The sequence below is a fragment of the Lithobates pipiens genome, unplaced genomic scaffold (assembly GCF_037356315.1).
Source record: "Lithobates pipiens isolate NorthernLeopardFrog02 unplaced genomic scaffold, aLitPip1_a1.2 Scaffold_23, whole genome shotgun sequence".
Taxonomy (NCBI): domain Eukaryota; kingdom Metazoa; phylum Chordata; class Amphibia; order Anura; family Ranidae; genus Lithobates; species Lithobates pipiens.
In genome coordinates, this window is record NW_027507785.1 from 136135090 (window position 1) to 136159915 (window position 24826).

A 24826-nucleotide genomic window follows, 5' to 3' on the forward strand; every position below is an offset into this window, starting at 1 on the left:
GCGGCGCACCTATTGTGGCGGGAGGCCGTCATATGACGGCCTCCCGTTTAAACGGGGAATGTGCGCGATTGTGCACGCGCATCCCTGTTTCTTCGGTGGTGGCGTGTCATGGAGACACCGCTCGCCACAGAAGGGGGTGAAAAGCCATTGGATATGGCTGTTAACCACGTGATCGGCCATGATGAAGTCACGGCCGATCACAGATAGTCACACCCCCACTGTGCACGGCGCATGCGCGCGATCGCGCTGCGCGTGTACGTTGGTGGCGGCATGTTCCCCGTGAACACTGCTCATCACCGACGCTGGTAAACAGCCATTGGCTGGCTGTTTACCCACATGATCGGCTGTGATCCTTTCACAGCTGATCACTAAAATGTAAACAAACCGCGGTAACGAGATGTTACCGGGATCTCCTCCTTACACACCGATCGTGTGTGAGGAGGAGATTGCGTTAACATCTCGTTACCGCTTACAGTGTACACCAATCACACTGATTGCCCCCCCCCAATAAAGAGGACCTGTCACCACCCCTCATAGTACCTGCCACTCACAGTCCATCAGAGTACCCGAGTACCCGTCAGAGTACCCGAGTACCCGTCACAGTCCATCAGAGTACCCGTCACAGTCCATCAGAGTACCCGTCACAGTCCATCAGAGTACCCGTCACAGCCCATCAGAGTACCCGTCACAGCCCATCAGAGTACCCGTCACAGCCCATCAGAGTACCCGTCACAGCCCATCAGAGTACCCGTCACAGTCCATCAGAGTACCCGTCACAGCCCATCAGAGTACCCGTCACAGTCCATCAGAGTACCCGTCACAGCCCATCAGAGTACCCGTCACAGCCCATCAGAGTACCCGTCACAGCCCATCAGAGTACCCGTCACAGCCCATCAGAGTACCCGTCACAGCCCATCAGAGTACCCGTCACAGCCCACCTGAGTACCCGTCACAGCCCATCTGAGTACCCGTCACAGCCCATCTGAGTACCCGTCACAGCCCATCTGAGTACCCGTCACAGCCCATCTGAGTACCCGTCACAGCCCATCTGAGTACCCGTCACAGCCCATCTGAGTACCCGTCACAGCCCATCTGAGTACCCGTTACAGCCCATCTGAGTACCCGTCACAGCCCATCTGAGTACCCGTCACAGCCCATCTGAGTACCCGTCACAGCTCATCTGCGTACCCGTCACAGCTCATCTGCGTACCCATCACAGTTCATCTGCGTACCCGTCACAGCTCATCTGCGTACACGTCACAGCTCATCTGCGTACCCGTCACAGCTCATCTGCGTGTCACCGACGCTGGTAAACAGCCATTAGCCGGCTGTTTACCCACATGATCGGCTGTGATCCTTTCACAGCCGATCACTAAAATGTAAACAAACCGCGGTAACGAGAGGTTACTGGGATCTCCTCCTTACACACCGATCGTGTATGAGGAGGAGATTGCGTTAACATCTCGTTACCGCTTACAGTGTACACCAATCACACTGATTGCCCCCCCCCAATAAAGAGGACCTGTCACCACCCCTCATAGTACCTGTCACTCACAGTCCATCAGAGTACCCGAGTACCCATCACAGCCCATCTGCGTACCCGTCACAGCCCATCTGCGTACCCGTCACAGCCCATCTGCGTACCCGTCACAGCCCATCTGCGTACCCGTCACAGCCCATCTGCGTACCCGTCACAGTCCATATGAGTACCTGAGTACCTATCACCGCCCTTCAGAGTACCCAAATACCAGTCACCAGGCCATCAGAGAATCTGTCACCAGGCCATCAGAGTACCCAAGTACCTGTCACCAGGCCATCAGAGTACCCAAGTACCTGTCACCAGGCCATCAGAGTACCCAAGTACCTGTCACCAGGCCAGAGTACCCAAGTACCTGTCACCAGGCCATCAGAGTACCAGAGTACCTATTTGCAGCCCATCAGAGTACCCGAGTACCTATTTGCAGCCCATGCCTCATAGAATATATACATTGGGGTGTTTGCTTTCCAAAATGGGGTCATTTTGTGGGTAATTTCACTGTCCTGGTGCTCCAGGACCTTCAAAAGTGTGATAGGTAGGAATGAAATGAGATGTGTCATTTATGCTTCTAGAACGCCTGAACGTACTACTTCAATGTTCGGCCTCTCTACGTGACCAGGCTGTGTAAAAGTCCTACACATGTGGTATCGCCATACTCGGGAGGAGTAGCAGAATGTGGTTTGGGGTGTAATTTTTGCTATATACATGCTATGTGTTAGAAATATAAATATATATATATATATATATATATATATGCGTTTTAATTTTTTTCCACACATTCCAAAAACTTCTGGAAAAAGTTTATACGTTGGGGTGTTTGCTTTCCAAAATGGGGTCATTTTATGGGAAATTCCATTGTCCTGGTACTCCAGGGCCTTCAAAAGTGTAACAGGTGGTTGAGAAATGAGATGCGTCATTTTTGCTCGTAGAACGTCTAAAGGTACTACTTCAGTGTTGGTGTTCTGCATGTGGCTAGGCTGTGTAAAAGTCTCACACATGTGGTATCGCCATACTCAGGAAGAGTAGCAGAATGTATTTTGGGGTGTAATTTGTTGTATGCATATGCTGTGTGTGAGAAAACCTGATAATATGACAATTTTGTAAAAAAAAAAAAAAATTTAAAAAAAAATCTTCATTTTGCAAAGAATTGTGGGAAAAAATTTCAACTTAAAAAAACTCACCATGCTACTTAATACCTTGGAATGTCTACTTTGTAAAAAGGGGTCATTTGGGGGGTATCTGTACTTTCCTGACTTGTTAGAAATGAGATACACCTGATGTACTGAAGGCCTGATCAGATGTGATCAATTTTCAGTGATTGGCACCATAGTTTGTAGACTCTAACTTTCACAAAAACCAAATAATATACACTAATGTGGGTTATTTTTACCAAAGATATGTAGCAGTATAAATGTTGGCCAAAATGTATGAAGAAAAATTACTAATTAGCAAAAATTTATGACAGAAAAAGAAAAGGGCATTTTTTCCACAAAATTTAAGTTTTATTTTATTTATAGCACAAAAAATAAAAAAACCAACTAGTGATTAAATACCACTAAAAGAAAGCTCTATTTGTGTGGAAAAAAGGATGCAAGTTTCATATGGGTACAGTGTTGCATGACTGAGTAATTGTCATTCAAACAGAGCACTGAAAGCTGAAAATTGGGTCTGGTCAGAAAGGGGGTGTAATGTGCAAACAATGCGTCTCCTCCTTGGGCTAAGCTCACCAACCAGGCAGGCGGAGCTGATTAGGCAAACGCATAGGCTGAAGATATAGAGAAATTCCAAGGCAAAGTGCATTTGAGGGTATTTTCATACATATGTGCAATTTAGAGGGTATTTTCATACATATGTTCCACCGATAAGAGAAGAAAAAAAAAAAAAAACGATATATGGTGAAATATTGTAGGGCTTTAATTTGAAAACTGTGCGTTAAGCGCTACTTACAGGATGCGATGGAAAAGAACATTCAGAGAAACACTTTTGCGATAGCCGCTCAGCTAGCGTGCGTTCCACGGAGGCAGGAAATGGCGTCAGTGGTTAGATCGTAGACCGGAAATTACGTTGACGCGTTTCACCCCTCCTCCGGGGCATCATCACAGACATCACTTCTGGCCAATAGTGAGTGACAAATATACTAAGACCCCTTTCAAACCGCTGAGCCTATAGCGTCAGCGGTAAAACACAGCTATTTTTAGTGGCGTTTTACTGTCGGATTTGCGGCTCATTTCGGCCGCTGTTGTTTTTTGGACTTCTTCTTAAACAATTCACTTCTATCCATCTCTCCTATTGTCGTCTTAGTCTGCTTCAGATCTTCTAAGTTGTATCCTTTATCCTGGAAACATTCTACAATTAAATTGGACTGTATATTGTAATCTTCCTTTTTGTTACAGTTTCTTCTGACCCTTAACGTTTGACTCTTAGGAATGCCACCCAACCACCTCGGATGGTGACAACTGGTGAGTGGAATATAACCATTCCTATCTACATCATTGAAAAAAGTGTGTGTAAACAATTTATTTCCTTCCTTGAATATTGTTAAATCCAAAAAGTTCACCTCTTGATAACTAAAGGTTTCCGAAAAGGAGATGCCAAACTGGTTATCACCCATTTTTTTCAGGAAATTAAAAAAAGAATCTTGCGATCCTGCCCAAATAATTATAACATTGTCTATATATCGTTTATATAGTCTCAATTCTGGAATATTCATATTATAAATAGCCTCCTTTTCACAAAAACTCATAAAGAGGTTAGCCACTGATGGGGCATATTTGGCCCCTATAGCGACGCCCTTCTTCGGTCTATAGAATTCTTTCTCTTGCCAGAAAAAAATGATGGCTCATAGCCAAATCTAAAGCTTCCAGGATGAATTTCCTCTGTTTTTCTTTGATATTAATATTCCCCAAGGCCCAATCAACAGCCTGAAGGGCATGTGGCTGCTGAATATTCATATATAGGGAATTGACATCTAAACTTGCTAGGATACAACTTTCATCCACAATCATTGGACTAATTAAGATCTTTACTATCTTTGAGATAAGTTGAACATTTGGTGCTAAGTGGCTGTAAGAAGCAGTCTATATATTCACCAATTCTTGAAAACTATTCAATTCCACTAATTATTGGTCGTCCCGGAGGTTTCAATGGATTTTTATGCAGTTTTTTTATTATGCAGTTTTGGTAACTGATATATCACAGCCACTCTAGGAGCATCCGGGATCAAATATCTAGCTTCCTTTAAAATGTCATCAGCTGTTGCGGTCTTTATTAAATTCTTCAATTTATCTTCTTTTTTTTTTTTTACTTATTTTCTATTATATTATTTTTTGTTTATACACATTACATTTTTCCCCTTTTCTCCCCTTTTTCACCCTTTTTTCTATTTATTTAAAATTCCTGACATGATGGTTTATTTTCTTGAAAAAATTGTATAGCTAATCAAGTTCCTTATTCCATTATCATGTTTTATATATATGACTTATTTCTTTCATTGTTTCTATATATTTTTAAACGTAATAACGGACGTTTTGTTTTTACGTTTTTTGTTAAAGTTTTTATTATGCAATGCGAATCAACATAATGATGCAGGATATAGAGTGATCTTATTTCCTCTGGTCATGATTGCCGTTCTTACTCCACCTTTTTAGGAGGAGCTTTTTATTTGCAGTTAGTATAAATGTCACTCACTATTGGCCGGAAGTGATGTGATGACGCCCTGGAGGAGGGGCTTAACGTGTCAACGTAATTTCCGGTCTACGATCTAACCACTGATGCCATTTCCTGCCTCTGTGGAACGCACGCTAGCTTAGCGGTTATCGCAGAAGTGTTTCTCTGAATGTTCGTTTTCCATTGCATCTTGTAAGTAGCGCTTAGCGTGCAGTTTTCAAATTGAAGCCCCACAATATTTCACCATAGTTTCTTCTTCTCTTATCGGTGGAACATATGTATGAAAATCCCCTTTAAATTTAGTGTGCACTTGGCTTTGGAATCGCTCTATATCTTCAGCCTATGCATTTGCCTAATCAGCTCCGCCTGCCTGGTTGGTGAGCTTAGCCCAAGGAGGAGACACATTGTTTGCACATTATCGTATGTTGGACACTATTAATAGCAATTTTATTTTGGACACTATATTAATAGATGGTTCTTGCACACGTCACTATTTGTATATATTATATTAATTTTGGACACATTTATGATGACATCCTGGACACATCTATGATGATAGTAATTTTTTGTGGTCACTAATATGAGCATTTTTATTAGTTTTTTCACTGGTCTAGTTAACTGTGTTTAACCACTTCAATACCGGGCACTTAAACACCTTCCTGCCCAGACCAATTTTGAGCTTTCAGCGCTGTCGCACTTTGAATGACAATTGCGCGGTCATGCTACACTGTACCCAAATTAAATTTTTATCATTTTTTTCCCACAAATAGAGCTTTCTTTTGGTGGTATTTGATCACCTCTACGGTTTTTATTTTTTGCGCTACAAATAAAAGAATACCGAAAATTTTGAAAAAAAATATGTTTTTTTTTGTTTCAGTTTCAAAACTTTGTAAATAAGTATGTTTTCTCCTTCACTGATGGGCACTGATGGGGCTACACTGATGGGCACCAATGAAGTGGCACTGATGAGGTGGCATTGATGGACACGGATATGTGGCACTGATGGGCACTGATAGGCGGCACTGATGGGCGACTCGGATGGGCACTGATAGGTGGCACAAATTTGCATGGATGGGCGGCACAGATGGGCATGGGTGGGCACTGATAGGCGGCACAGGTGGGCACTGATAGGCGGCATTGTATTGTTATACTGTACTAGAGGATGCCAATCAGTGCCAAACAATGCATGCCAATCAGTGATGCCCATTGTGGGCACTGATTGGCATCCATTATGGGCACTGACTGTCATCCATTGTGGCACTGACTGGCATCCCTGGTGGGCTAGGGAGGATTACCTTTTGCTGGGCATCCCTGGTGGTCTGGTGGCGTCCCTGGTGGTCCAGTGTGGGCATCCTCGGGGGGGGGGGGGGCTGTGCTGATAATCGATTAGCACAGACCCCCCCTGTCAGAGGAGCAGCCGATCGGCTCTCCTCTACTCGCGTCTGACAGATGCGAGTGAGGAAAAGCCGTTCACCGCCTCTTCCTATTTACACTGTGATCAGCCGTGATTGGACACGGCTGATCACGTGGTAAAGAGTCTCCGTCAGAGACTCTTTACCGATATCGTAGTTGCCGGGTGTCAGACTGACACCCCGCAACAACGATCGCCGCGATGCGCGCCCCCGGGCTCATAATCCTGATCACGTCATATGACGTCTGATCAGGATTATGCAACCACTTTGCCACCATCAGTTGCCTATAGGGCGGGCGGCAAGTGGTTAATTTGCTATTATTGCCAGTGCTGTTTTTTGGTATAGCATGGTTCATTTAATTTGTTTTAATAATTTCTTTATTTTAAAAAAAAAGTGTTTGAGTTTTTATTTTAGTTATTAATTAAAAAAAAAAAAACAGCAAACTCATCAGCACTAGTCCTACAATGCTCTTAATCTGGCCCTGTCTGCTGTAGCAAATTGCATCATGCTTTGCTGTTTTTTTTTTTTTTTTTTTTTTGCCTTCCTCTGGATCAACTGTGGGTTTTGGACTGTGTATATGGGATTCTATGATTTTTTTTTTTGTTAACCTAGATCAGGGATATGCAAGTAGTGGACCGCCAGCTGTTGCTAAACTACAAGTCCCATCATATCTCTATCTCTGGCTGTCCTGTTTGTGGCTCTAAGAGTCTTGCTATGCCTCATGGGAATTGTAGTTCTGCAACAGCTGGAGGTCCGCTAATTGCATATCCCTGACCTAGATGAAAGTGTGCCTTTTTTCAACCTATGAAACTATGTGTATAAACAACAGATTAAAGAAAAATATATTGCTTTCCATGCAGACATCGGCACCAAAAAAGGAACCGCACCAACCTTTGTTCTCTTTCATACAAGTCCAGATGTCTTTCTCCTCTGTGCTGTGTGCAAAAGTGCAGTTCCCAATATATTGGCACTTCTTCCCTTTCTGCACATGGACACAAATCTGTGGGAAAAATGTAAATGGCCCATTATCTTATTACATACTGGAAAATTATTCTGCAAGAATACTCTGTCAGAACCTTTATGAAGAAATAGGTATATTTTACCATTTCAATTTTGGAATCATGGGATATTTTAAGAGTAAATGAGCCCCAGAGAACAAAGGTTAATTTCAGGGCTCAAGTCATGCAAGTTCCTCACACAGACATTCTGTTTTTATCCAACTGCTGGGGGTTTGTAAAAAAGCCTGCTTACAGAACTGGGGGTAGAAACAATGGTTTAGATATACTAAAACACCTGCGATAATAAACAAACTGACCAATATTTGCAAGACTGGAGTGTGAAGACACTATGGGGTTAACTTACTAAAGGCAAATATACTGTGCACTTTCACAGAGCTTAGTCAATTAAGTTTCCCTTTGCAAAGAATACTCAACCACGTGAAAGACAATAAAAAATAAAAAAAATGCATTTTTACTTTCACATGATTGGATGATCGAAATCAGCAGATCTTCCCCTTCCTTATACAATAACTGCAATTGAAGCGCCTTTATATGCCTTTAGTAAACCAACCTCCCAGTGTGTACAGGTAGACGTGTGTACACGTCAGATAAACAGATAATCCAGTGACCAAGCATTGTCTCCACTCTGAAAAAGAAACATCTCATTAAAGGAACCTCTATGGGAGGTTATACAAAGGAATTTTTTGAACCATTTATATGTTCAAATTATCCATATAACAAACTTATTCCATAGATTGTCTATTGCAAGTCATAAGGTAAAGACCTTATGACACAGTCAAATACGGCATCGCACCGATTCAGACGGTGCCATTTCCGGCAATAGCCGCCAATTAGGCATGTGATTTGACATGCCAAATCGCATCAATGTGAACCTAGGCTGAAAGTCAACTTTGCTTGCAGCACCAAGTTAGAAGCACCAGGACACAACAAATAGTGAGGATAGTAAATAAAAAGGAGAACTTAAATAGCCTTGGTATACATGAATAAGACTAGATATTCCCATACAAGGGCCCAAGTAGGAAGTGTATATGGGAGCGTACACAATTCTTGCATATTGAGCTGTAGTAGATGGTTCACTCCACATCTATGCAAGTGGAGGCATTCTCCAGCCATCTGTCCCAAATTTTATGGTACTTATTTGGGCAACCCCTATAAATGTAGAATACCTTTTTGTAGGGGAGGGTGACAATAATAGCCCCAATCCATTGTTGGATAGTCAGGGACGACTCTGATCCAGGTTCTAGAAATCAGCATTCTGGCCATAAACAGCAACTCTTGTAGGAAACTACAAAGGCATATATCCTCCTCAAAGGTGGACAGGAGGCCCAGTAAAAATTGCTTAGGACAGAGGGTTGGGGGGGCCCATTTGGTCATGTATAAATTTGACCACTTGTGTCCAGTACCCTTGAATGGAGGGGCAGGACCATAGCAAGTGACAATATGTACCTTTAGGGTCACTGCACCTGGGACATTCTGGATTGTAATCTAGCCGATACTTAGAGAGGCAGGTTGGCCTTAGGTAAGACTTGTGTAATAGACTTGTGCACACTAAAATATTTTGTTTCGGAATTTCGGTTTCCTCTGAAAAATAAATTTATTTAGTTACTCCCGAAATTTGTTTTTATTTTGTTTTTCGTAAAACAATGCATTCGTCCGAAAATAAAAATTAAGGTTGAATCGGTCATTAAAGGCTTATGGTGTCTGTCGAATGTTCAAAGAAGATTAGACGGAGCAGCTAAACTGTATGACTCCATATAGTTTAGCTGTTCCGTCGAATCTTCTTAGAACTTTCGACAGACACCATAAACCAAAGATTCGACGTTTGTATGTTTTTCGCCGCTTTGTCGAATCTTTGTCATTCATGTTGAATGTATATAGTTCAAACAGAAAATGGACTGGTGATCGTGATCACTGATCAGACAGGTAACAAGATAGGGTATATAGAATCTCAATCTATAATATAGAATCTATAATAATAAATCCCCCCTCCCCCCCCCCCCCCCCCCAACATGGGCAGCCTCTGAGGATATCACAACACTGGCAACACTAGTATCACTATCCAGTTCACAACACTAACACAATAGCAGCAAATTATTATGAAAAAGTTAGGTTGAACTGTAGCTTGCTTCACTATTGTTCAGCTGCTGTGCTTATGCTTAATTGCTAAATAATTCAGGTTCTCTGACAAACGGACCAGCTAAGATTGACTGTCTTCTGAAATGATTGTGTGTGTGTGTGTGTGTGTGTGTGTGTGTGTGTGTGTGTGTGTGTGTGTGTGTGTGTGTGTCTCTGCTAGCAATCGTAAGTGAAAGTAAGTTGGCTGTATGTGTGTACTTAGTTCTAGCTATTTTACTGCTCCTCCTCTGGTTACAATTAGCCAATAACATTCATCATCATCATTTTTATTTTACTTCCCCCACCCAATTCCAGCAGCGATCTTTTCAATCTAAGTCAAATCTTTCCTCTCTATGTCGAACAGACGACCAAGTCGCCGCTTTACACACTAGAGTGAAAGACGCTTGATTTTGGAAGGCCCAAGACTTTGCAATTGCCCTGGTGGGCCGTGACCGGAAAGGGGGGCACCTGCCCATTCAAGGCGTAGGCCTGTAATACAATCTGTCTGATCCACCTGGAAATGGTGGCTGACGAGACCGCTGTGCCTTTTTTTTGGACCAGCCCCCGAAACAAAAACATGGAGTCTGACTTCCAAAAGGGAGCTGTAGCAGAAAAATACACCCTCAGAGCCCGAACCACATCCAGGGAATGGAGGGCCACCTCTTTAAGATATGTCGGTTTAGGACACAGATGGTAACACAATGTCTTCATTGATGTGGAATGCCAAAACCACCTTCAGCAGAGAAGAAGGTTGTGGACGTAACACCACTTTATCCCTGTGGATAACCAGATAGGGCGACTTGCAAGACAAGGCCGCCAGGTCTGAAACCCTCCTGGCCGATGTAATGGCCACTAGAAGAGTCAACAGAGGGATCTCTCTGATATTTTCAAATGGCAGTTTCTGAAGAGCCACTAAGACCAGGTTCAGATCCCACGGGGGTAACGGTGAACACACCGGAGGAACTACATGTCGGACCCCTTGAACAAAAGTGCTCACTAGAGAGTTAGACGCCAGGGGTCGCTGAAAAAAGACAGCCAAAACTGATATCTGTCCCTTAATGGTGCTTAAAGCCAATTTCTTGTCTACTCCCTGCTGTAGAAACAGCAGGATCCTGGATATAGAAAAGGAGCGCAGACACCAACCTTTCTCCCCAAGCATGGAGATGTAGGCCTTCCAGGTATGATGATGTATCTTCGAGAAGAAGATTTGTGCTCTCAGCATAGTTGGAAGTCCGAAAGACCACGGTTCCTCAACACCTGTCTCTCAACACCTGGCTCTCAATAGCCATGCCGTTAAAACCAGCAATGGTAAAGCAGGATGGAGATTCGGACCTCGAGACAGCGGGTCCTCTCGTAACAGCAGTCGCCAGGGGTCGTCAGCCACCAGGCGCACTAGGTCTGCGTACCAGGGTTGATGGGGCATTTAGAATTACTGGAATCCCCTTGGCCTCCACTCTGCGGAGCAGACGTGGTAACAGTTTCAGCGGAGGAAAGGCATAGATCAGCCACCAGCGCGTCTGCCCAAGGATCTCTTGTCCTGGACATGAATTTCGGCACCTTCTAATTGAGACGGGAAGCTAGAAGAACGACATCTGGTGTGCCCCATTGCAGACACAATAGCCTGAACACCTTCGGATGCAACGCCCTTTCTCCTGGGTCCAGCATCTGGCGACTTAGATAGTCCGCCTGCCAGTTTTCCACTCCCAGGATGTAAATGGCCGATAGGGCAGGTACATGTCGCTCTGCCCACTGAAGGATGTGAGCGACCTCCCGTGCGGTGGCCAAGCTTCTTGTTCCTCCTTGGTGATTGACGCATGCCACCACGTGGTGTCGTCTGACTGGATCCTGATCGGATGTCCTCGAAGTCTTATTGACCATGTGGAGAGGCATAGCCTGATCGCTCTCAGCTCGAGCACACTGATCGGCAACTTGGATTCCTCCACTGACCAGAGGCCCTGGGTCAACTGAACTCCCATTACTGCACCCCAGCCGGTTAGGCTGGCATCCGTTGTGATCACCGTCCATTTCAGAGGTAGGAACAACTTCCCGGACCCTCAGCAACCAGAGCAGGGAATCCCTGACTAACTGTCTGACCTGAATCTGCCGATCCAGGGACAACGGAGATTTGTCTAATTTTGTCAAAATCTCCTTCTGCAAGACTCTGGTGTGGGCATACGGTACTGCCTCGAAGGAGGTCACCATGAGTCCCAGGAGCAAAGACAACCTGCGGTTCATCAGCAGTTTTACCGTGGCTCTGAGAGTCTGCAGCTTGTCTGAAAGGAGAAATACTCTTGCTTCCATGTAGTCCAGCAGTAAGCCTAGGTACTCCAAATTCTGAGTCGGTACAATCGCCAACGTTTTTATGTTCAACAGCCACCCAAGTTCCTGCAGGGTCTGCATGGTGATCGCCACATCCTCCTCTAACTCTGAGGTGGAAGATGCTCTCAGGAAGAGATCGTCTAGGTAACCCACGATCGCGTTGTGGCAGCAACTCTATCTTGTAGCCTGAGGACAGCTGAGAAGCCCACCGGGCTGCAAACTCCCGAAGACGACCCCCCCACCCGTGTCGCGTGCAGGGACAAACCGTCATGCGGTAGCACTTTTCCTTGCAGGCTTGTTAGGCTTGCGGTTCCAGGGACGCTTTTGTCCTTCAAAAGTTGTCCTGTCAGGCTGGGGACGCTTAGCCGAAGCCCCGGGCGGACGAAAAAGCTGCTTGTGAGCGTAAAAAGAAGGCCATTGCCTATGGCGTGGCTCCTTAGCCTTCCTGGCCTGTGGAAGAAGCATACTCTTACCACCTGTGGCATTTTTAATAATGTCATCTAATGAGGCTCCAAAGAGCCGTTTGCCAAGGAAGGGTAGATCCGTCAGGGCTTCCTTAGATGCCTGGTCAGCTGACCAACATTTTAGCCAAATCAGGCACCTCAGCACCACTGCTGACACTGAAGCCCTGGATAACAGAGGGAGGGTATCCAGGGCTGTGTCACAAACGTACTTAAGGCCTTGCACTATCTGGTCTGCTAGTTCCACACAGACAGGGGAAGCCTGTTGCTCCAATTCATGGTGCAAAAGTTTTGCCCACTCAGTGTCTGTGACACAAGTGCAGATGCCAGTACTGGTCGCATTATTGACCCCACAACCGTAAACAAGGAACGAGCCACTACCTGGGCCTTCCTGTCCGTGGGGTCCTTAAAAGCGGGAGTCCCCTCTAACGATATCACGTCTGGGACAGGAAATGTTGTAACTAGTTTACATGTTTGGAACGCAGCCATGACAGCTTGGCTAACCTTGTAACATTACAGAAGAATCTGAACACCCTCCTACCTCATCTTAGAAATCCAAAGCTTTAAAAATTTCAAAAGGAAAGAAAGGTTATCTCAGCAGAGGAAGCAGAACCAGGCTAGGTCAATAAACAAGGCTCATGTTGCCTGGCAGGATACTCAGGCTTGTGGTAAAACTGTCACCCTCTCCATTCAGAGAACCAACAGATACCTGTCGTAAATACCTCAAACCACACAGAGTGCAGACAGATTGGTATAGTTCTGGACTTTAGCATGTTTTCATAACTTCCAAAGTAATCATAGCAAAGCCATAATATGGACATATTTAGTTTCCTCAGATAATTTCTAACATTTCAAGTCCAGACACCCCTACGTCAGGTCATATGGGAAGCCACTGGGACCCCTTACTCCTCCTAGGTAACCCTGAAATGGGAAACCTGTCGTGTGTACTTGTTTTGAAGCAAATATCACGCCGATCACTAAAATGGATATCTGCAGTCGATAAACAGTAGAGAGGCAGAGATATGAATATATCACAAAGTGTACCTGGGACAGAGTCATGAGTGTAGACACCTCCCAGGAACTAACCCCTAAACAAGATGACCAGACGTTTGGTCACTGGTCGCTGTCAACACCCCCTTTGATTTGACAGAAGAGAGGAGAGGCCAAGGCAATTGTCAGTTCTCCTTTTACCATCCAAGCAGGAACATCTGTCAAATTTGAGAACCGATTACCTTTGCTCATCGATCGAACTCTGATCAACCCTCGGACATTAATTGCGAGTATTCTTCCTTCCCAATTCTATCTTATTTCTTTGTGGCTGTATATTGTCTTTATTTTTTGAAACATCCTTTTTCTGTAAATGTTTTATTCGCATCAACCTTGACCTTGACCTTTTCATAATAAACCCTTATGTTGAAAAGTGTTAACTTTGTCTTTAAAGCTCTTGATGCAAACTATAAACGAACCTGTCTCTTAAAGGGGCGCTACCTTGTTAAAGGCTACTGAGCAGACCTGTCTGTGGTGGCAGTGTGTGTTTAATCCTAAAATTATAATTGGTATTGCTAAAATTACGAGTCCCCTCGGCTCTGTCTTTTAAAACGGGGGTGGTGGCAGTTAAAGGGTTAATTGTGTAATTAGCCCAGTGACAAATCGCTCTCAGGCTGCCCGCACCTAGATTGTGGTCCCGCAAGCTGGAAAATCTTTGTGCTGGGCGCTGCTGAGTGTGGCATTGTTACGTAAGTGATAGCTTGGGGTGAGGTTGGCCGGTCCTTCGTCGCCAGTTAGCGAAGAGGGCAGGGATCTGACACCCTCGTTCGTCACACCCTCTCCCACAGCCATGTACTTGGGGACCGAAAAGGTCAGTTGCTGTCGACCCCATTCCTTGTATATGAACTTATCGAAATAAGTCAGATACGGGAACACCTTAGGTGTACGGGCTGGCTTACGGGACCCAAAAGGGACTGCTACATCAGCAGAGGGATCTGCTGGCTCCTGAACTTTCAGGGTATCATGCACGGCTGTGATAAGTGCTCCAACAAGCGCTTTGTCGCGCACGGACCCGGACGGGGACTCATCCTCACTGTCCGATTAGCCCTGGTCAGAATCGCCTGAAAAAAACAGGCAGAGAAATGGCGGTAAAACAGCACTGCAGTGATCAGCAGACACAGCCTCCAGATACCGCAGAGAAGAGACCTACACACATCCAGCGCAGTCACCCCCAGGTGAGAGCCCCCCCCCAGGAAGCCCCTGTCTATGGCACACGCACCGTGCAGCAGCCCATGCAGCATCCCACACGGGGGGGAGGGAAGATAGGGACAGGGATGGAAGAGAGGGACCCCGAATCGACCTCCCAGGGAATGCCCAGCTGCTCAGCCCCACCAAAGCAGGGAGAGCTGTACTTACCAGTCCTGAAGAGCTGGGAGACATTCCATCACAGACTCACACTCCGATCAATACTGGGTGGCTGCTGGCCCGGCACACTGTGAAGCAGACATCAGTAGCAGGTCATGTGTGTGCCCCGGGGCATTACGCCCACCAGCCGCCCCTGGAGCTGGGGGTCATGTCATGGCTGACCCAGCACGGAGCTCTGGTCTGCATGCGCTTGCTGGCCAGGCTGGGGAGACTACAAGGATTAGGGGGTATCCAGCCTGTCACCCAGCCTGCTGTTGATCGATCACTGGATCTTTAATCTTGCACAAATCATAAACTTCTGCAGAAAAATCCACAGACCGATGGGCCTGCAGGGTTCCTAGGTCCTTCGCCTTCACTAGGCAGAAAAAAAACTGAGGCTGCAGTAGCAGACTGAGGGGTTGTTACCTAAGGGACCACCCCTTGGGCGAAACTAAAAAGTTCTAGTTTTGCCATAACATGTTATGTTCTGCCTAGTCCTCTCCTGAAGGTGGCGTAACAACCCAATGGTCTAAGAAAGGAGCTGTGTCAGTCAGTGAACGTAAGAGAAACAGGTTTCACTATACAAACAGAAAACATTATTTTACATACATAGAAGTCATATTTCCATGCATATATTTTTACATACAACGACCAATGTTAATTGTAAATACATCAAGCACAGTATCATGACCAAATATCTTTTATATTCACCTTATCTAAGATATGAATATGCACTCATCTCCTGGCATGTGCCAGAGGATAAAATATATATAAAAAAAAAAACATAGCTCATCATAGGGTAATGGTAAGTGCTTGCCTAATGACGATCGCCTGTGTGTTAGAGTGCCACAAGGGCATAGGTAATAAGTGTAACCTTATATGGTGGATTATAAACACACCGCTGTGTATAAGTCCGCTCGTAATTAACCCACAGACGAGCAACAGAATGTGGGAAAAGGGCCTGAATCCACATCCCACGGACACAGCACCTCAGAGGGACATTATATGCTACCTGCAGTTTCCCACTTAAAGAGGAGATTTTAAACAAATCCAGGCGGAACGATCACATACGCTTTACCAAACATAATATATCCCTATTCCAGGATCTCTCCTATACTACACTCCAGAACAGGCGAGCCCTGTGCCCCATGCTTTCTGCACTGAGAAATAAAGGAATACCCTATTGCTGGTGCTTTCTTTTTGCCCTAAACACCATGTTTGAGGGCAAACAATATTATCTGAGTATGCCTGAGGACACTCCAACCCTTTGCAAGCAACTGCAGTTGCCCTTAATTGACCTGCCAGAATGGTACAAGGAATTTCGTATCGCCATACAAGGTGCTTTTCCCCTTCAAACCCGTCAAGCATCAGGCCCCAGCTATGGCAAATCCCCTTATTCTGCCAAGGGATCTAGATCTCAATACAACACCGGATTACTGCTGGTTACTTTGTACTGCTTGTGACTTTCATATGGAACTGTATTTGCAGTTTGCTCTCGATATTGTATCGGAATGAATCTCTCCATTGTCATCTTAGGAGGTAACTCGCGTTATCATTGTTATCAAGGCCGTGAGCCTTTTTGACTTACCGGTTATCTACAACCTCCCCCCGATCTGATTTTGGGTGGAAACCCCGCTTCCCTTATGCATTGTGCCTTCCACAGATGTTTGACTTTCCATAATGAAACTTTTTTCACACAGAGATTTATTAATCTTGGACACCATCTTGTGGCGACAGTTGGAATCACACCATGATGACTTCAATCAAAAGAGGACCAGACCCTAGAACTCACCATCTTCTCAAGAGTTTAAACCAACACGCCTGACTGGTCTCAGATATCGGGTATCTTTATAACTTTATTATATCCCGAAATATTAATTATATGCTTACTTACCTATATATGCGTATCCTTGCCAACTAGCCAAGCTTGCTCTCTTGCACAAGTACCTATGTTTATCGATTGCTATACCAGGCCCACAGGTTGACCAAATATGAACACGATTACCCTCTGGTTTTTGACCAGCTGATATATAGATGGTTAAATTCCCCAAATAAGATACAGAAGTGCAATGTATATAGGTTTGTACTCCCCTTGTTAGAAATTGGTCGAACTGTGACCCTCTCTGAGCAAATTCAGAATTGGGGTAGTATCGGACCTTGCTCATTAGTATCGAATACAATCTGCTCTACTACGCATTATTGGCAAATATACTTTTTAGTATATATTAGGGAGTATGTTTATAATGTTTATAACCGAGTTAGGCTACTGCCAGGCTATTCAGATTCATCAGGATATTTGGCATAACCAGGGTTTCAAAGTTTAATTACCGCTTGCTCTTAATGCTGTTTTAATGATTCGTGAAACCACTTAAATGGCTGGAAGGGGTGCATGAACAATTTCAATTGATTTGAGGGCAGTGGGAGGCGACTATTGCAACGTTTTACCACAACAGGTTTTCTACATACGTTGACATTTCCTGTGGTAATAGCTTCCCATTGCCTCTAAGCCCCTGTACACACGGTCGGACATTCTGCCAACCAAATACGTTGGATTGTGTCCGACGGATTGTGTCCGACGGATTGTGTCCGAAACTGTTGCATGCACACGGTCGGACGAAGTTGTCGGAATTTGCAGTTGCCAAGAACGCGGTGACATAAGCCGTGTACGGCGGGACTAGAAAAGGGAAGTTCAGCACCACGTCCGGCACCCTTTGGGCTCCTTCTGCTGATCTCGTGTCTATCGCGTGTTAGAAGTTTGGTGAGAGACGATTCGCGCTTTTCATATTTGTGATTCAGATCGCTACTGCTCTTCGGTTTGTGCTTGTCTTTGCGTATCTGATAACCAGTGCGTGCAGTCAGTATTTGTTTCTCATTGTGGACTATATCTTGGTATAGTACGCTTTGAAAGGCATTTTTTATTGTCTGCTTGCTTCTGCTATTCAGGTCGTTCTTTCAGGCCTTGCTGTTTATCGGTGCTTTCTGGTATCCGTTCTGACGAGCCAACCGTTTTCAAACCATGTTTCATCTATGTACTCGTCGTAGAGTTTGTGCTGTGCAGGGGCTTCGTGTTGGGGTTCTTACTTTGACACAAGCCCGGTCCATGAACAGGGAGGGGAGGAGTTTGTGGACCAAGAATTGGTTGTGCCAGCGTGACCAGTTCTCGCACATGCCTTGGCTCCGTGAGATCCGGGAGAATAATCCTGATGATTTCAGGAATTATCTCCGGATGATGGACCCCGTTTTTCACCGTCTGCTGGCTTTGCTGACCCCTTATATCACCAGGCAGGATACCTGCATGCGGCAAGCCATCACTCCGGAGCAGAGGCTCATCGCCACGTTGCGCTACTTGGCGACTCGGAGAAGCCTTCAGGACCTCAAGTTCTCTACAGGCCTCTCCCTCCAGGCTCTGGGGATCATTATTACAGAGACCTGTTCTTCCATTATTCAGGTCCTACAGAAGGACTATATGAAGGTAAGTTTTATCCTTTAACATCACATTCTATGTATTTCATGCTCGCTAATGTCTTGCATTTCTTTCCTCATTCCCTAATTACCATCATTGCAATATGCTCTAATTCATATGCTCTTCCCCCTTTGTCCTCATGCAGATTTGCCTCACTAACTTCCCCACCATGCTCTTCTTGGCCCATAAAACTATAGTCTAGTCACTTACCAATGTCATTTGTCAGCTCCATAGTATTGCTTTCGCCTAAACACCCCCTAAAATGTCTACAAATGTGATGAGTGTGCTTCAATTCATGAAGAGTGACTTTTTTTTTTGGGGTTGTGCCAAACTCATTAGGAACCCCCCTCCTCCCAACTGCTAGCTCAGCTGATAGCAATCCTCCATCTGCTGACTTTACCAAACCCAATACACACTATACCTACCTTTTTGATGCTCACATTTATGGATGAATTCACCTAAGCATGTAGTGCAAGGGCCTGCCTCAATACTTTCAAATGCTATATTTTTATTTTTTGAAAAAATGGAACAAGTTCTCCCACAATCAGGGTTTTTAGGCAGCAGAAAACAATAACAAATGCATATCAGGGTAACATGAGAAATATTTTAAATATTTTAATATTTATTACCATGAAAAAATAGCAACATGGCATAGAGGTAAAAACATAAGCTTCACCTGAACAGTTAAAAGAGACTCCTATATAAAGAGTACAATAGTAACAATGGATGTGCACAAGCAGACACAACTATAAATGACACTGTACAATATAACAACAGTAGAGGTATAGTTCTAACGCGTTTCAACCCAATCAAGGGGTCTTCTTCAGAGAAATGGTCTGTTATAAAACAAAGATGCAATAAATAAATACATCAAATGTTAATTGTACTGGGGATACCTTGTATTTTTTAGTATAATTTACCCAATACTGCACGTCCAAGGAGATAAAATAAATAAAGTGCTTTTAGTGGAGTTCCCCCTCGGGGTGGTGCCTCGATTTCCCTTCACGTATCAAGAGTGTTACCAAATCCAAAGATATCACCAAATACCAGGAGGGAAAGGTCAAAGGTCCAGAGGCGTGGCTCACGGGAGGTCACACAAATACCTCACCACCCATGGGTATAGGGAGTGGGTGCGGACGTTGGCAGCCGGACAATATGGTGAGTCACATCTGTGAGGGAATCCCAATGTATAAATAAAATTAGGGACATATTTTTTAACGTATGAGCACAAGGTGTATATACGGCATGAAACTATTGTCATACCTATAATCTATGTATATAGAGGATAACCACACCTAGATGTTTAGGTATATCTATATGATAATTTGAGAAGGAAGAAAAGGGAGAAGGAAAACAACGCTCACAGACTCGGTTTCTGATAAAATCCAAAGAGAAAAAAAAAAAAAAGATCGCTGAATAAGAAAAGTGAAAAAAACAATTAAGAAATGATAAATAAATAAATCAATCAAAGAAAAAAGAAGAGAGAAAACGACAAACAAAAACAGGTGAGAAGAAAAAAAAAGAAAAAAAAAATTGTTGAATAAGAAAAGTGCCAGTGAGGAGGTGACTATTATATGTATGAAGCAACAAAGCTGTATGTATACTAAGCCATTGTTATCACATTTGGGTCCTAAACATTGCACCCTATATGGCCTATTTTTAGAGATTGCACCTTATATGGTTAATTTTCTAGAAATACTATTTATTTTGTTGCTATAGATTCATTGTGGTTGCATATTCATTGTGGTCGTGCGCTAGCTAATGCATGCATTCGCATGCCAGTAAATGCATGATATATATGTGAATCAATTTGAAATTATACAATATGATCGGTGAAACAAATGTGCGTTAATGTGATGTTATGCTTTGACTTACCGTTGATGTCCCCCCCCCCCATGCCCCCCCGTCTATGGGTTTTTTTTTTTTTTTCCTCCTATCCCGCTCACTCCCACACTCCCCGTCCTATTTAAGCTTTTTTTTAGGCGCGGTGGGGGTGTGGACTGATACGGTGTGCCACAGCATTGGCACCACATGTCTTATCCCCCCCTGGGGCGAATGCCACTCCCCACTATCATGGTCCGGTCGCCAGCTGCTTTGGGGGGGGGTAGGTGCTCTGTCGTGACTCCCCGGCAAGGGTAGGAGGGGCTTTGGTTATTTACACGAGCCCCTCCACATTTCTCCCTTTGTCTTAAGGGCGGGCTGATCCCGCCCCGTCCAGGGGGGGACACTTATTCCCTTGCCGGCGGCATCCTTGGAAACTTCCGGACGCGTACCTCACGTGCGCCCGCATCAAGCGGACGCACGTGACGTACTGACATCACACAGTTGCGACGGAAGTGACGTCATTTTGGGGCTGCTTTGTGACCTTCCGGGATGCCCACACGCGGCTTGCCTGATTAGGCAACCATGTGGAATGAGGCAAGTACCGGCCATTAGACAGGTGGTCCACACCTGTGAGGAATCCCAGGGTTTAATATAAGTATCCCTCCCTAACAGGAAGTGAACACTCATTGTCTATTATCACATGAGGAAGGTCTGAGGAACCTCTAGCTCTCGGACGGTATGCTTGGCTATTTTACCTCCTGATCTGCATTTATTTATTTACTATATTTATGTAACACTTTGAAATTCCTGTAGAATAATATTTTGATTTATTTATCAAATTATAGATTGGGTGACTCCATATAATTGAGTCAGTGACTGCGTCTGTTACCTTTCCCGGGCTAGGTTTCTGGTCACAGTCCCCCCCCCCCCCTTCCCCATTTGGGAACCCTTTTACCAATCTTATTCATTCAGGTAATAGCCTTGATTTTTACTATGGAGTTTGTTCACCTAATTAGGTTAGCATGTCCACCTTTGTTTTTTTTTTTTTTGTTTTACTTTCTCACCACTCCAGCACCTTTCTCTTATGTCATTTTTTATGCATAAGTTAGCATCACGTTTACCAACACACACCTGGTTCCTTTTAGGCACCTCGTCACTATTTGTCTTTCACGTTACTTACATACTCTGCACTTTTATTCACCTTAGTATACATACAGCTTTGTTGCTTCATACATATATTAGTCACCTCCTCACTGGCACTTTTCTTATTCAACGATTTTTTATTTATTTATTTTTTCTTCTCACCTATTTTTGCTGTTTTTGTATATGTCGTTTTCTCTTTTCTTTTTTCTATGATTGATTTATTTATTTAGAATTTCTTAATTGTTTTTTTCACTTTTCTTATTCAGCGCTCTTTTTTTTTTTTTTTTTTTTTACTCTTTGGATTTTATAAGAAACCGAGTCTGTGATCGTTGTTTTCCTTCTCCCTTTTCTTCCTTCTCAAATTATCATATAGATATACCTAAACATCTAGGTGTGGTTATCCTCTATATACATAGATTATAGGTATGACAATAGTTTCATGCCGTATATACACCTTGTGCTCATACGTTAAAAATATGTCCCTAATTTTATTTATACATTGGGATTCCCTCACAGATGTGACTCACCATATTGTCCGGCTGCCAACGTCCGCACCCACTCCCTCTACCCATGGGTGGTGAGGTATTTGTGTGACCTCCCGTGAGCCACGCCTCTGGACCTTTGACCTTTCCCTCCTGGCAGTTGGTGATATCTTTGGATTTGGTAACACTCTTGATACTTGAAGGGAAATCGAGGCACCACCCCGAGGGGGAACTCCACTAAAAGCACTTTATTTTTTTTATCTCCTTGGACGTGCAGTATTGGGTAAATTATACTAAAAAATACAAGGTACAATTAACATTTGATGTATTTATTTATTGCATCTTTGTTTTATAACAGACCATTTCTCTGAAGAAGACCCCTTGATTGGGTTGAAACGCGTTAGGCCTATACCTCTACTGTTATATTGTACAGTGTCATTTATAGTTGTGTCTGCTTATGCACATCCATTGTTACTATTGTACTCTTTATATAGGAGTCTCTTAACTGTTCAGGTGGAGCTTATGTTTTTACCTCTATGCCATGTTGCTATTTTTTCATGGTAATAAATATTAAAATATTTAAAATATTTCTCATGTTACCCTGATATGCATTTATTATTGTTTTCTGCTGCCTAAAAACCCCGATTGTGGGGGAATTTGTTCAATTTTTTCATTCGTATGGGGTGAGCAGCACCCTCCAAGCCCTTTGTGGCCGTGTGTTCTTTTCCAGTATTATTTTTATTTTTTAACCTAATAATTATCTGGATATGTAATAGCAGAATGTCGAAAAGTGCTTCCATTTTGGTTTCTTTTTGTTATGACACTTCTTACCTGTCCGGTGGGCTGCCAATAGTGTAACTAAGGAGGGGCTTCCCAAAGTAGCACACATTTAGGCATTCAGCTCTCAATCAAGTGGAGAGGGTTACCTGTCCTAAACACCCCCCCTCATTTTTTAGCAAGGGCCCATCAGATGGGGGATATGGGGGGTGGGGGAGGGATGGGGGGGTGATGACTCTAATAAGGGGACATTAGACTTTAAGCTTTAAATACTCAGTTCCCAAAATGTTATACTAATTTTGACCAAAAATGTTGGTGTCTAATATGCTTGCAATGTTGATTTGTCAAATTACTAATTTTTGTTCTTGTTTCACTCCACAGTGTCCTTCAATGCCACAGGAATGGCAGACTGTGGCCTCCCACTTTGCCAGTCGTTGGGACTTTCCCAATTGTGGAGGAGCAATAGATGGGAAGCACGTCCACATCGTCCCACCACCCAACTCGGGGTTGTACTATTATAATTATAAGGGGTTTCATAGTATCGTGATGTTGGCGGTGGTGTCTGCAACATATGACTTTTTGTATGTGGACGTGGGGCAAAATGGACGGATGTCGGATGGTGGAGTCTTCGCACGGACAGAGTTCTACTGGCATCTCCAGAGTGGCAGTCTGGGCTTGCCACCCCCAGAGGAGAATCAGGAAGGACTCCCGTTTGTATTTGTTGCGGATGAGGCATTTGCCCTGGCGAACCATCTGATGCGGCCTTTCCCCATGAGGACCCTCACCCCAGACCAGAGGATTTTTAATTTCCGCCTGTCCAGAGCCCGAAGAGTGGTGGAGAACACTTTTGGTATCCTGGCCAGCCGGTTCCGTCTTTTTCTTACGCCTATTCACATGGCGGAATACAAACTGAATCACATAGTGCTGGCGTGCTGTGTTCTGCACAATTGTATGAAAACAGTTTCTGTGAACTATGCGGTCTCAGTTGGCCAACAAGAAGCAGACTTGCTGGAAAATGAAGATAACCTCATGGGCCTTGAACATGCTCATCCTGGCTTGCCCCCTCAAAGCGCCCGTGAGGTTAGAACACAATACATGGACTACTTTGTGGGTAGGGGGGCCATTGATATGCCAGACAATGTCTGAGCGGCATTTTAAGAATGCATTTTTATCTGAAACTTCATTTACTGCTTGGCTTGGTTTTAGGCGTCTCCTAGGTATAATTAGGTTTTTTCAAGTTGTGCCTTTTTCACCAACAGTGCAAACCCAAGTTCAGAGCGAGATGAGGGGACAGTCTCTTCTTCAGATAATGTTATTATGCTGTGGGTCTGCTACACACACACCTTGTTTTTGGAACTAATGTATGTAGTGCATTACTGACCAAAATCGTGCTCATTTTCTGCACCATGGCAGGAAAATGGCATGATTGTCAAAATTTACACCTCACTGTGGGTGTTTTTTACTAAAGGCACATCCACTATGCACTACAAGTGCACTGCAAAAGTACACCTGAAACTGCACTTGGAGTGCAAAGTGGAGTTACCTTTAGTAAATCACACTCCTCCTCAGCACAAACTAAAATTGTACTCCAAATACATTTTTGGTGCAATGAAAAAGGAAGCCACACATTGTTGATAATTAAACTTTTTAATCCAAGCACATTCACGTGTGTTTCGAAAAGGTTTTTTCCAACAAACCAAGAAATTGTGTGTTTCAAAAACAGAGTTTAATCAAAATTTGGTTTACTTGGTGTTTTTGGGTAAACAGGCATGTATCAAACTGTAAAATACAGAACACAGGAACTTACAAAGTTCAACTTTGAAAAGTGAAGACAATATCAGACATGAGTATGTACAAACTGGGCTGATATTGCCTTCATCACATGGGGTGTCACCCTTAAAAAAAACAAATTTGGAAGATGCACACAGTGTATCAACATGTGCTATCTCCCATCATGGGGGTTCAATGTACATGCTTTGGGGCTGCAACCCCTTCATCTCAGACACTTTACACAAAACACGTACATTGATCCCCCATGAAGGGAGATGGCGCATGTTTACACACTCTGTGCACCTTCCAAATTTGGAATTTCGAGAAATACAACATTTTGTTTTTAAAATAGCAAAATAAAACCCTATCTAATTTTTGGTGTTTCACACTCTCCTCAAAACATCAATGATGTTCTTCATTTTATTTTTAACATTGATGTTTTGCAGG

At 43.9% G+C, this 24826-nt stretch overlaps 1 protein-coding gene across 5 annotated transcripts in view; it reads right to left on the reverse strand.

Annotated features, from left to right (window-relative positions):
- ZC3H7B (zinc finger CCCH-type containing 7B) overlaps positions 1–24826 on the reverse strand; it is a 624860-nt gene that overhangs the window by 96905 nt on the left and 503129 nt on the right. For all 5 annotated transcript variants that reach the window (XM_077452416.1, XM_077452411.1, XM_077452410.1 and 2 more), the window contains one exon: positions 7507–7615. In XM_077452416.1, coding sequence (XP_077308542.1) covers positions 7507–7615 — 109 coding nt within the window. The remainder of the gene's footprint in view (positions 1–7506; positions 7616–24826) is intronic.